The sequence below is a fragment of the Phoca vitulina genome, unplaced genomic scaffold (assembly GCF_004348235.1).
Source record: "Phoca vitulina isolate PV1807 unplaced genomic scaffold, GSC_HSeal_1.0 scaffold7, whole genome shotgun sequence".
NCBI classification, from domain to species: Eukaryota; Metazoa; Chordata; class Mammalia; order Carnivora; family Phocidae; genus Phoca; species Phoca vitulina.
Genome location: NW_022589710.1, coordinates 41155123 through 41167731, shown reverse-complemented (window position 1 = coordinate 41167731; position 12609 = coordinate 41155123). Strand labels below are relative to the sequence as shown.

The following is a 12609-nucleotide window of genomic DNA, read 5'->3' as shown; positions in this document are numbered from 1 at the left end:
GCTCCTCCTGGAGCCCTGGTGGGAAGGACCATGAGGATAATTCCATCATCCCCCAAACCTTCATTGAGAACTGCCATCCTCCCACACACTAACCACAGATGGTTCTGTGGGCATCCCATTCTTCTTTGCCCATTCTTAGATTTGGGCAGTACCGCTCCCCTCCCAACCCCAAAATCGGTCTGGAAGGCCAAAAAGGAAGCAGGTATCTCCCCTCCCTGCCATGTCCTACAACTAATAAGTCATCTTCAAATTGGATTAATTTCACCGAGAAAGCTTCAGCATCCCTTCCCCCATAGCTGTAGTGCGGCCTCTCCTCACCTGTCTCTGATGATAGCTGTAACCTCCCACCCCATCTTGCTCCCTTCCCATCCAGCTTCCCTAGAGCCTTCAGGATGATTCTTCAAAAATGCTCACCTAATCATGGGTGTCGTGCTGCCCTTGGCATCAATCACAAGGCCGGGCGTGATCTGGTCTCTGCCCAAATCTACAGCCTCACCTTCTGCCTGCCTCCCAGATTTAAGCCATACTTCTCACGTCTCCTTGCACAGGCCCCACCTCACGGCCCCTAGGGCCCCTCTGCCTCAGTCCATCTAGATTGGGGCATTTTCCCTTCATACATGAAGATGTGGCTCAAATGTCATCTCTGTGAAGCCTTCCCTCACATGCCCTCCTGCCCCCAAGTCCCTGAGGCACTTTCAGGGCTTCTATTACCATACTGAGTTCATAGTGCAATCATGGATTATATACCTCTCGTCTCAACCAGACTGAAGCTCCTCCAGGCCAGGGACTATGCCTTTGTCCCCGTTTGCCCCCAGAACCCCACACAGCGCTTATAACAGGGAAGAGCGGAGATGTAAGAGTTCATGCAAAGCCCAAATCTCCAGGCCTGACAGGTGGTAGGTCGGGGAGAAGACACGACTTCTTTGTCCCCTCTTCCCACTGGCCCCAGCGGATGTCCAGCCTTAACTACCAGACCCTGAGAGGAGGGAGGAGGGATCAGATGTGTCTTCCTTGACTTCAGCCTTCTGTGCCTACAGGCCCAGTGCTGCCTGAATTCAGGGCCAAGGCTAAAGCCCAGGTAGCCTGGATTCCCAAATTTTCTTCCACAGCCCTACTCCAGATGTGTGCTGCCCAATCTTCACCTGCCCTATGCCTTAGCGCTTACATCATAGAAGAGTGCCTGGCCAGGGTCCATCCACACGGTGCCCCAAGTCTCTCGGGCCCATGCAGGGTGCTGTCGGGCCCTGGTGACAGAGGAGCACCATGGTGAATTTGATGGCTAGGGTAGGCCTCATAGTAAGGCTTGCAGTAGGTGGTGAACCCTCTGATGCGTAGGATAAAGAGGCCTTATCAAGGCATGCCTCTCTGCATCACCCAGGGATCCATCCATCTATCCACCCATCCTTCTAGCTGCTTATTTGTTCAACAGATATTTATTAGGCATCTACTATGTGCCAAGGACTATTCTGAGTTCTGGGAATACAGCAGGGAAGAAGGCAGACAATGTTCCTTCTCTACAGAACTTAAATTTTCACTCAGGAGGGGTGAGACAGACAATAAATAAACAAACCAGCAAAACATCAGCTAGTGTAATGCTTGGCTGAGAAATTAAAAAGCAGTGTGGTGATAGAAGGTGACTGGTAGCCCCTTTAGATTGGTTGGTTGCTAAGAAGGTGACATTTAAATGGACAATTGGGGCCGGTCACAGGAAGATGGGGCCTGATATTCCAGACTGAAGCAGAAGCTGCCATGGAGACCCGGGGGGCAGGCAGGAACCCAGAGGGTTCAGGTTCAAGGCTTGTTTGAGGAACGGAGAAGGACCAGCAGCTGGAGCACAATGATGGGACGGAGGACATAGCTGGCGAGACCCTCCTGCAGGCCAGTTCAGGTCGGAGCTAGAACTTACCCTAAACATAATGAGAGACCTTGGAGGGCTTGAAACCCAGGAAAACTGGTAAGCCTGGCAGCAGCCTCCCCTACAAGGGCTTTTCTCTCCCTCTTCCTGCCCCCCACCCCTCTTCCTGGATTTCTAAACTATTTCTTGATTCCTCTTGCCTGTCTTTTGATTTTGAGTGCAGCCTCTAAGTAACACAATTACCAGTGCGGTTCAAACTTTTCATTCCCATCAAAACCAAACACGGGTTTGGCATAATAGGAGCTTAAAATGAAAAGCATGTTTAGGAAAGAATATGTATTTTTTTAATCTTCTCCCAAGCCTGTATCTGTATTACACCTAAAAGAGAGGGTTTTTAAAAAGAAAAAAGAAAATCTCTTCCCCCCTAAGGACACATTGATATTAAAAACTGGTATTAAAAACATTATACACTTCTTATTTTTTATTTTCTGTAAAGATCCCTTCGGCCTGCGATTTGAGGGCAAGGCATCAAGTCCTGATGTCCCCTGGCTGGGGACCCCCGCCTGTGCCCTCAGCCCCTGCAGGCCCCTCATCCACTGGCCCAGGACCCAGTCAGGTCTGGTACTTCCCTGGCACCCTCAGTCCACCTGGGACCCCGGCCAGACCATGCTCAAGGGCTGAGCTCCCAAGGAAGCAAGTGGGACGCACCTGAAAACTTGTCTCCTCAGGAGTGCTTGCAAAAGCAGCAGGCAGGCTCCCCGAGTGGCTGGTCAGAGCCAGCAGCCCCAGGGGGCTCTGGGTGGGAAGCAGCCAGACCTGGAATTTTGAAGCCCATGCCCCCCCTCCTGGGTACTTTTTCCACTCTCTTCTAATAAACACAAATATCTCATCCTCAATTTTGCATGAAACAACCGGTATTCCAAGCATAAGTAACAAAGGCACGGAATACTGAAGAAGCGCTCACAATCTCCCCCGCCCCCTCTCCTCGGAGGTACGGGTACGGTCCTCTCTACTGTAGATGCCCAGTGGCTGAGCACCGTCGGAGCACCCTCGGCTGCCTCCAAGCAGCTCCCGTCTGCCAGCCTGTCAGCCCCTGTCTCCATCTTCTCAGACGCGGTGCTGTGCACCTCCTGGGGGGCCTGATCCCATCCACGGGGCGTGCAAAACCGGAAACCAGCCCGAGAGCTCACAGGCCCGTGGGGCTGCTGAGTTAGTGCACCGGACCAGCAGCTTCCGAGAGTGGCACCCAGGAGGAGGCAAGCTCTGCGCTCACTTGGATGTGACCTCACCTTGGGTTTTCCGGACAGCCAGCCTCACCTGCCTCAGGGCGCAGCACCACTGATGGCCCTGCACCCCCATGCTGGATACACGCCCTGCGGCTCTGCGGCTCGCCAGCCTGGGCCCCTTACAGGCCTGGGAGCCCGGACCTGTCACCGTGCTGGCATTCCTTGCCTTGCTGATGACATATGCCTCTGGGCAGATGGGAGGGACTAGCCCCCCCCCCCCCCCCCCCCTTGGTGAGCCTCCGAGCCCAGAGGCAGGCTGCCCATCCCTGCCGAGCCTGGCTACTTCCTCCGCTGCTGTAGGAGCCAGAACCCCCTCCACACACACCTCCCGCCTCCCCCCGCTGCTGTGCCTCCCCTCTGGCTTCCTGGTTCCCGACTGTCCCTTCTGTCTCATCTGTTGCTACTCTCCTCTCCGCCTCACTCCATCCTCCCCAGCCCAGCCATCCTGGACTATGAATGTGCACTTTCTTGGAGCCACAGTATTCTTTCCTTTTTCTTGGGATGGCTCTCCTTCTTTCACTGGCTAAGTCCTACCTGTCCTTCAAAATTCAGCCCAGCTATCACCTCCTCCAGGAAGCTTTTCTGATTCCTCCAGATTGAGTTGGCAAACCCTTCTCTGTTCTTCCATCTCATTTCTAGCACTTAGCACACAATTTGCAAGTATCTGTCTACAGCCTAAGGTGCCCACTAAGCTGCTTACTTTGAAGACATGAATATGCCTTACATCCTTGCACTCCCAGGCCTTAGACCAGTGCTTGGTGTGCTGCGTATGTTCACCAGGTGCTGAAGGGATAGATGGGTGGATGGATGGATAGATGGATGCATGCATGCATGTGTGCTCCAACCACTGACCTAATGGGCTAACTGATTAGTGAGTGTCGGGATGCTGGTCACAGGGCGTGTGTGCATTTCAGCCTCATGTCAGGACTGCCTCAGCCCACATATCAGTTCCTGAACTAAATTGGATTTGGATATGGCAATGTCCAATCCCACTGCCGGAGCCCTTGGGATTTTCAGGAAGCCAAAAAGGCACATGATTCCTGCCTTCTCAGAAGAGTGCTGTGTCTTCCCCCTCTGCCCATTACAGACCCCTCCTCCTTCCTGCGACTCTCACCCCAGTGCATCTACTCCTGAGACTAAGGTGCTGGAAGTCTCCAGACACCCTGAATTTGCCTGTAATCAGGTAACTAAAAGGTAGAGACAAGCAATTCCCAAAGAACAGGGAGGGGAGAGGGTGAGATTTTTGGCAGAAGGTGGGACCAGCCCTTGCCCTGCCTAACCCCTCCCCGCTCTCCTGGCCTCCTGAAGCTTCTGAAAAGTCGGGGACCCCCATCCGCCACTGGGTCTGAGTCCTGCTCACATTCTCACCTCCCACCTCCAGTAGGCGCTGCTGAGTTAATGGCCTGCACCATGTCAGTGGTGAGGGCATCCAGTAGGCTGGTGATAAATTCCATCTTCTTCCCTTCTGGACAGCCTGAAAGATAAAGTGAGATTTAAAAGCAGCTGTCAGGTAAGTAATCAAGTAAACAGCTTCTTCAACGGCCACCATTTCCCAAACTTTTCCAAGTCCTTCTTGTCCAGCCAAATCCACTCTGAGAACTGTTTATTGCTCAGATGAGTCTCATAAACCTCTGCAGTTCCTCTACTCACGGCCTACAAGGGACTGTCAGAACAAGCAGAAAATCATGCTTTCGCTTTTCTTCCATTCCACAAATTTTTGCTGAGTGTCAACTGAGCCACTGTGACAAATGTTAGGGATTCGGTACACAGGGTCCCTATCCGCCCAAGTCTGTGGTCTCCCGGGAACGCAAGCTCGTTCTGGGAGAGTCTGGGTGGTTAGATGGTCCCTGGTGCGTCCCAGGTGGTCACGCTAGAGCGTGAGAAACACTGCTCTCCCAGGAAGGAGCAGGTGCTGAGGGGGCACAAGGGATGGAGCCAACCCCCAGTGGTCAAAGTTGACTCAAGTAGCCCTACCAGTTTATTTCTCCAAGAACCGTCTCCTTTCTTCACTTCTGTCTCATCCAGCTTAGGTTATGCTGATAAAACCTCCCTTCCTTTGTTTCTCGCTTGCTCCATTGCACTGTTCCAGGAAAACCCCAAGTCTCTCCCCCACACATTAGTTCTGCTGGTGTGAGCAACCAGGGAGGTGGGCGTCTCTGTAAATTCGTGACTGCCAGCCCCAACTGTTCCCACAACCCTCCTCTCTGTGACAACAACTCACTCTCTTCCCTCCACAAACCCGCCAGGTCTCTGGTGAAGCACCACCTTCTCAGAGAAGCCCCAGGACCCTGAAGCAGGTCTCATGCACTCTCATGCACCTCTCCCTGCACTCCTACTCTTTCCCTTCAGAGCACCTCTCACGGCTACGTAGACCGGCTTGTATTCATTTATTCGTATATTCTCCGTTTCCTCCGCTGTGGGAGCCCCGTGTAATTCCGAGCACCGGATCGTACCCAGCGCCTGGCACATCGCACAATCTCAGTTCACAGTCATTGGGGGGATGACCAGAAGGAGGTACCCTGGCCTCTACGACTCCCATCTTGGGACAGGGTGGTTTTTACAACCGGACTTTCAGGCGCCTCTGCTTTCAGCTCGCAGGGTGGAGTCCTGATGGGGAGTGGGAAGGTGGCCCAGCTCCCCTCAGCACTGATCCCAGTCTGTGCTTGCTAAAGACCACCGTGTTCCAAGCCACCAATATTTAGTGACCTTATTGTCACTCCCTGGCAGAGCACACTCTAGATAAGAGAAACCCATCACAGCAGCCAGTTGGAGGACCTGGGCCCCCTGCCTGCGCGTCTCGTGTCACATCCCAGTGGAAATCACCGGGATGATTGTGCAAGCACCGTACAGGGCTGGCCACGGACACTGCCCACGTCCCTCAGGACAGCCCCTCCCTGAAAGCTCTCCTCTCAGCTCCCAGAACACTGTCCCAATCACCCCAGGATGGACAAAGAATTGCAGGATTGCAAGGACAGGATTTTAACCTAATGACCCATTTTGAAGATAAAAGCTAAGAGCAAGGAGGAGAAACAATGTGCTCAAGGGCACAGGAGTAATTAGGGACAAACCCCAGCCTAGATGCAGATCTCAGGACCCCCCCACCCAATCCTACAGAAGAGGAAGCAGAGTCAGAGCAGAGGAGGGAGCCGCTTCCGCACAATGGAAGGTGGAGGAACAGAAAGAGGTGAGAGCACCAGCAAGGGGCAGCCTTGTCTCCCACCTGGCAGCTCCCTGTCCTTGAAGGGATCATCCACCTCCGCAATCTTGGCCCTGGCATCGCTCTCACAACTGGGCATCACGTAGCTGGGAAGAGAGACACGGGTGGGGGGGGGCATGGGGAAAGGTGAGGAGGGGTCGGGAACTGAGCCCACTGGAGCCATGCCCAGCAGCAACCATCCTGCTGCCACTAAGCCTAGAACTCCCAGGGCTGGCAGCAAAATATCTCCTGCTCTGTCCAGCACCTGCCAGGCTATCCCGGTAGCAGTGTGCCCACTGAGACATGTTCGGGCATGTCACTGTCATCACTCAAGCAGAGCGATGTCACCTTGTGTCTGCACGCAGGATCTTTGGGATCCACAGAACCGAGGGACTCAGGCAGGGCCTTAACGTCCTAGCCAGTAAACTGAGGTTCTGAGGGGCTACCTACTTTTCCAAGGTCACCCAGCTAGGAGGGGATAGAATTGTGACCAGAACCCAGGACCCAGGTCTTTCTACCTGAACCATATCTGCCTGTGAGCAGAAACGTTCTCCTAGTGCCATGATTCCCACCGGGCCAGGCAAGCAGGGAAATGTGAGGCTAACAGGAAACTGCTCCTCCTCCCCCAGGGTCCATCGCAGGGACTGGACAGGCTCCGAGGGTGGGGGATGGGGGGCAGGGGGTGGGGAGGGCTTACCGCGTGGAGGTTCCAGGCAGCGGGCGCCCCGTGTCCACCAGCACACACCAGCAGTAGCCAGTGGACTGGTGGCACTGCACAGGCTTGTAGAGCCCCCCGGGGGCGCACTCGGGGATGACAATGCCCTCCCGGGGATTCTGCCGGGCCTCTTCCAGGGCGCTCTGCCTCTCCTGGTCACACGAATGGACTTTCTCTGCAAGAGAAGAGGCAGCCTGTGGTGACTCTCCCTCTCTCGTGGCTTATCATTGCTGCTTTCTGAGCAAGGATCCGGCCTGGCCCCGAGCAATGGATGGCTGGGGAGTCACCAGGCAGAGCTGTGGTTCCCACACTGGTCCACAGTGGGGGTGGGGGTGGGGGGCTGGGGGCCCAGAACCTCCCTGTAGCCTCTCCACTGCCAGGGGTCATTAGCACTCACATGCAGTACGTTCCACGGGCCACAAGCCCGCGGGGGCTGCAGGGCCGCTCCTTATCTGAAGGGCACTTTGCCCCGGGGGTGGAATTTCCGGGCTGTTTGCAGAGTGGTTCCCGCTGATGCACGGTCTCCTGGCTCTGGGAGAGGCGGAGGCGCAGGAGCCTGACCCCTGAGAGCTGACAAGCTGACGCGGGCATGCCTGTGTGTGCGGACACTCTCCCAAGCCCAGCAGGACAGAGCCACGGCCGCCAGCCCCAGGGATCGAGGCTCAGCGCCCAAGAGGAGCAGAATCAGGGGCATCCCCACTCCATCCCAGGCCCCAACACGGCTGAGCAAAGTAGGCTTGACAGGCCCGAGCCCAGGACACAACGCTGCTCTATCCGGTGGGAGAGAGAGACGCCCACAGGAAGCGTCTGCGCTCAGCAGCCGTGCGCAGCCCGTGAACACGTCTGAACGGCCGAACCTGGTTCCGCGAGCCGGGCCCAGGCCTGGCCAGCTCGGGGGCCTCGGCCCCACACGGCCCCTGGCCCGAAAATTCCACCCAGCGGTCTACCTGCCTGACTTCCCTTTCCTGTTGGGTGGCTGTTGTTGTGTTTCCGTTTGTCTTTTCGTTATTAAAAATAAATAGCATTGGGGTTTCTTTTCTTGGTATAAAGAAAATTGTGAAAAACCCAGAATCCCACCGAAGTTAAACACTACCTTCCCTAGACCTTTGCTCTTGCACCTACAACATGAAAATACCTATGCACACACCTACTTGTTTGTTTTTTTACAATAAAAGGGGTCACATCATAAACCTGTACTATTACTCTGCTTTGTCTCTTTCTTTATTACATCTTTATTTCTTTCACGAATATGATGCCACAACTTCCCTCTTGAAGATGACAGGAATAGTCTTGGGCATCCCATGAAATGTTAACAGTGTGTTATAAAAATACCATTCTTCGAGCCAGGAGGTCGGTATCAGTAACCTGGAGACTCATGCTACTCATTGAATAGCACCAACGGTCAAAATAACAGCAACTCAACTCTAAAGGAGGCAAACCTCTGAAATAACAGCTCCGTCAATGACCCACAAATGAGCTGCACAGAGGTTTCAACACAGCAGGGGTACACGGCGCCGCGAAGCAGCCCAACGCTGTCTTGGGGAAAAGTCACACAATGGGGAAAAGATTCTTTGTCTCACTCCCAGGAAAAATGTTGAAAAGCAGTAGCCCAGTGATTCTCCTTGCGGGGGAGGGGAATGTCTCCTTAGGGGCATAAAGATATCTCAGGGTCAGGAAGTGGGTATGCCGAACACATTCACTATTAAAATATAACTTTGAATTTGGAAAATGAAAAAAAAAAAAATACTACTGTTTTTATAATGTAAACACAGAAAAACTAAACAGAACCTCCTTGGCTAGACGAACAGGAGTTCCCAACAGCTGACAAACCAGAGACTAGGGATTCTGAACCCGATTAGAACTACCACCAGAAGAGCCTCTAGAGGCAGCTGGAGTAAGAGACAGAAACTGATTGGTTTATCAGAGACATAAAGCTGGCTTGGAGGCCCAGAATTTTGACTTGGGCCCCTGGCTAGGATGGAGCCACGGCCCCTGCCAGGGACGATGCAAGAGTTTTTCAATAGCTCCCCCAATCCCAATTTGGTTACCTTATTTCCCGACCTCATATTTCATGCCCAGAGAAAGGCGACAGAGGAGCAAAACCAAAGGAAGACAGCTTTTTACTGGCACCACGTTCGTGCAACAACCTCTGACGGAGGCTTTAAATTAAGATCCTCCCGGCCAACGTTCTAAAGCCATCAATCCTGGGGCGCCTGGGTGGCTCAGTTGGTTAAGCGACTGCCTTCGGCTCAGGTCATGATCCTGGAGTCCTGGGATCGAGTCCCACATCGGGCTCCCTGCTCAGCAGGGAGTCTGCTTCTCTCTCTGACCCTGCTCCCTCTCGTGCTCTCTCTCATTTTCTCTCTCGCAAATAAATAAAAAATAAATAAATAAAAAAAATAAAATAAAATAAAGCCATCAATCCAGCCTGAAAGCGAGAGGCAGAGAGAGTGAGGGGAAGCTTACCCAGGGGCAGGGAGAACGATAACCTGACTTCACACGGTTGGGATCCTGAAACTGCAGAAATGTGGAGAGGAGCCATCTAAGAGGAGGTGGCAACCCGTGGTTTGGGGGCTGTCGACAGACTTCTGGAAGTCCTTGAAGGCTGCTCTGACCTGGGTGCAGCCAGCTTCCACAGAGGCCGCACGGAGCTCGACGGAGAGTAAGAACCACACAAGTGATAAAGCTCGCTAATTTGGAAAAATGGGGGCTGGCGTGGAACTAGAGAGAAGGCTAAGTGTAGGGGTTATGGCTTGTTGGCATATACGCTTATTACTTTAGGACAGACCCTGAAAATTCCAGATGCCCCTCTAAGAAAGAGACAGGAGAAGTTTATAATAATATCACTAACCATTTGTGAAGAGTACCCAGAGAATTTATCTTCCAACAGAGAGAAGATCTCCCTTAAAACCATCTTTATACTAATAATAGAGCAAATACTCATTGAGTAGTATATGCCAGGTGATAGACAAAGGGTTTTGCTTGCTTAATCTCTTTGTCCATCCGAGGGGGGCATTATGAGTATGCCCATTTTGTAGACAAAGGAGCTGAGCTTTGGAGGGATTCATGAATTTTCCTATTCAGCCAGAGAGAAGAGAGCTGGGACCCCAGTGAAGGTCTTCTGACCGTCGAGCCTATCTTGCTAAATTTTAGACACAGGTTACTGCCTCTAATCATTTGCTCTGGGAGAAAAATACATTTACTTTTAGCGTGAAGTTCTTCCAGCTTAGTCATTTTGCAGACTCCCCAAATCTGCCGCATTCGAAAGCAAGTGTGTAAACTCATGTACTTGCCCATTAACACAGCACAGCTTTTTCTGAACCAACGATTTTTCTCAGCCTAAACAGACTACACATCTTGTACCCGAGTATTTTTGCCTCTTTGCTTTGGAACTGAAAACTTAAAGCCACATTCGTCACTCACCTGCCATTAGAGAACACAAAATGAATACGAATAGCTCACATCTATTTCAGTGTTTACCGTGAGCCAAGCTTGGTACCAGGCACTTGACTTGTATTAACTCACTTCAAGCTCATCACAAGCCTCAAGATAGGTGCTGTTATTACCCTCACTGAGCAGAGAAGGACCCAGGAACACAGGCTGGCTGCAGGGTTTCCTCAAGGTCATACAAGTAGGGAGGAGCAGAGCGGGGGTTCCAGCCCCGGGGAGTCGGCTCCTGGGCTATGCTCCGCAGCCCTCTTCAATACCATCTCTCACTGCCAGATGCTAGTCTGATTTTTATTCGAACCCCAATTCTTCTTTTCCTTGGTGTGGCAAATAGTTAGAAAATAGCTCCAGTGAATTGCACCTCCCCGTATCCATGCCCTTGTGCAGACCCCTCCACCCAGACGCTGACTGGCTTTGACCAATGCAAAGGGCAGACTGGGGTTCCAGTGTGTCACCTCCAGGCCTAGGCCTGTAGGGGCCTTGCAGCCTCACCTTTCATCTTCTTAGAAGCTGCCCTGAGAGCAGCACAGAAGGAAGGCAGGCCAGCACATTGGAAGATGAAAGGCACACAGAAGAAAACAGGAGACCCTCAATCCGCAGCCAGCACCAACTGCCAGAGGTATGACCTTGGCTATCTTGGCCACTCCTGCCCCATGGACCCTCCAGCTGGATGAGCCAGGAGTGAGTTCAGACAGAGCCCGTCAAGGAAACACCCAGCCAATCCACAGAAACATGAGAAAGGCTAAATTATTTTTGTTGTCAGCCATTGAGTTTTGGGGTGGTTTGTTACCAAGCAATAGGATGTTAAACACCTCGACTTGCTCAACTCCATATTTATCAATTTGCCCCTTATATAAGGACTTTTGTAGCCCTCTCACACCCTTCAGTCAATCAATGGATCAATAATCAATCAATCAATCAATTATTCCTTCAGAGCTTCTCCAGAGCTCATGCAAATACAAATCAGAATGTACCAACGGGCATAAACTCATTCTGTATCTGAGGACCCAGAAGCCAGCCCCATCCTTAGGGCCGCTGTCACCCTCTGCCCTTCTGGGTCACCTCCCAAATGAACCTCAAAATTCACAACTATCCATTTTCCCAGGTACCAAGAAGTCACCTTGCAATAACGTAAGACAAGGGGTCTCCTTTGAGGGTCTCTTCCTGACCCTTGGTTCAGAGAGGGAGCTGCCCAGAAGGAGATATGTCCACCGCTTTAGAACATTCGGTCTCTGCTTCAGAAACTTCAGGGAAGGATGACAACATCAGAAGGTCCAGCCTGATGGCGAGGGGAGCAGTCAGGGCCGGCCAGGGGGCGTGCGGAGACAGGCCCACACATTCTCACACACTCGTGCACCCCACCCACACAAGCCAATGCCAGGATGGTACGAAGGAGAGACGAGAGCCACGCCACTCCTCACCTGGCAATGCGGGCTTTGAGTTTCACTGACAGACCGCTGGCTGCCTGAGAGAAGAAATACAACAGAACACTATCCCGTGGAAGAAGGGAGGACACGGGCTGACCCTTGCCACCAGAAAACACAGCCGTCTCTGTCATCACTTACTCTAGCTCCAGAGCAAAGCAGGCCTGAAGCGGGGCGGCAGCGGCAGGGAGGGGGACAGGCGAGGGAGAGACTAGGCTGAACCAGATGAACCCAAACCCTGTCTGCAGGCCCAGGGCACGGGCTCTCACGTGTCCCGCCAAGACAGGATAAGCATGGAGAACAGCTCGGCCTGCTGTGGCTAGTCCCTGCCTCTGCGCCTCTCAATTACTCGTGGTAATTAGGAGCAAAGGAGGGCGTGGACAACCCAAATCCTCGGCTAAGCCCCAATCCTGATTTTAGCCCAGAGTTTATCCTTTTGTCCTGGGAACTTTTTCTCCTTTATCATTTTTTCCCTTTTTTTTCTTCTTCACTTTTTTCTTTTTTAAACAAAAATGACCAAGAAACATAAACATTAGAAGATTCGAGTTTCAGGTCCTTGGGCTGGTCTTTCTTTCTGGTTGCTGCCTTCCAGAAGAGAAGCTGCTAAAAGAAGGAGCAGAGAGAAGAGCTGAGATACTGGGTAACCCGAGTCAGCAGGTATCCGTGGGCCAGTCACATCGTGAACT

The 12609-nt window shown here is 52.6% G+C and overlaps 1 protein-coding gene across 4 annotated transcripts in view; it reads right to left on the bottom strand.

The window, feature by feature from the left end:
• The window catches only part of SMOC1 (SPARC related modular calcium binding 1), a 152238-nt gene that overhangs the window by 12677 nt on the left and 126952 nt on the right, over positions 1–12609 (bottom strand). For all 4 annotated transcript variants that reach the window (XM_032405423.1, XM_032405424.1, XM_032405425.1 and 1 more), the window contains exons 8-10: positions 7035–7227; positions 6362–6444; positions 4510–4615 (exon numbers count right to left, since the gene is read on the bottom strand). In XM_032405423.1, the coding sequence (XP_032261314.1) occupies positions 4510–4615; positions 6362–6444; positions 7035–7227 (382 nt within the window). The remainder of the gene's footprint in view (positions 1–4509; positions 4616–6361; positions 6445–7034; positions 7228–12609) is intronic.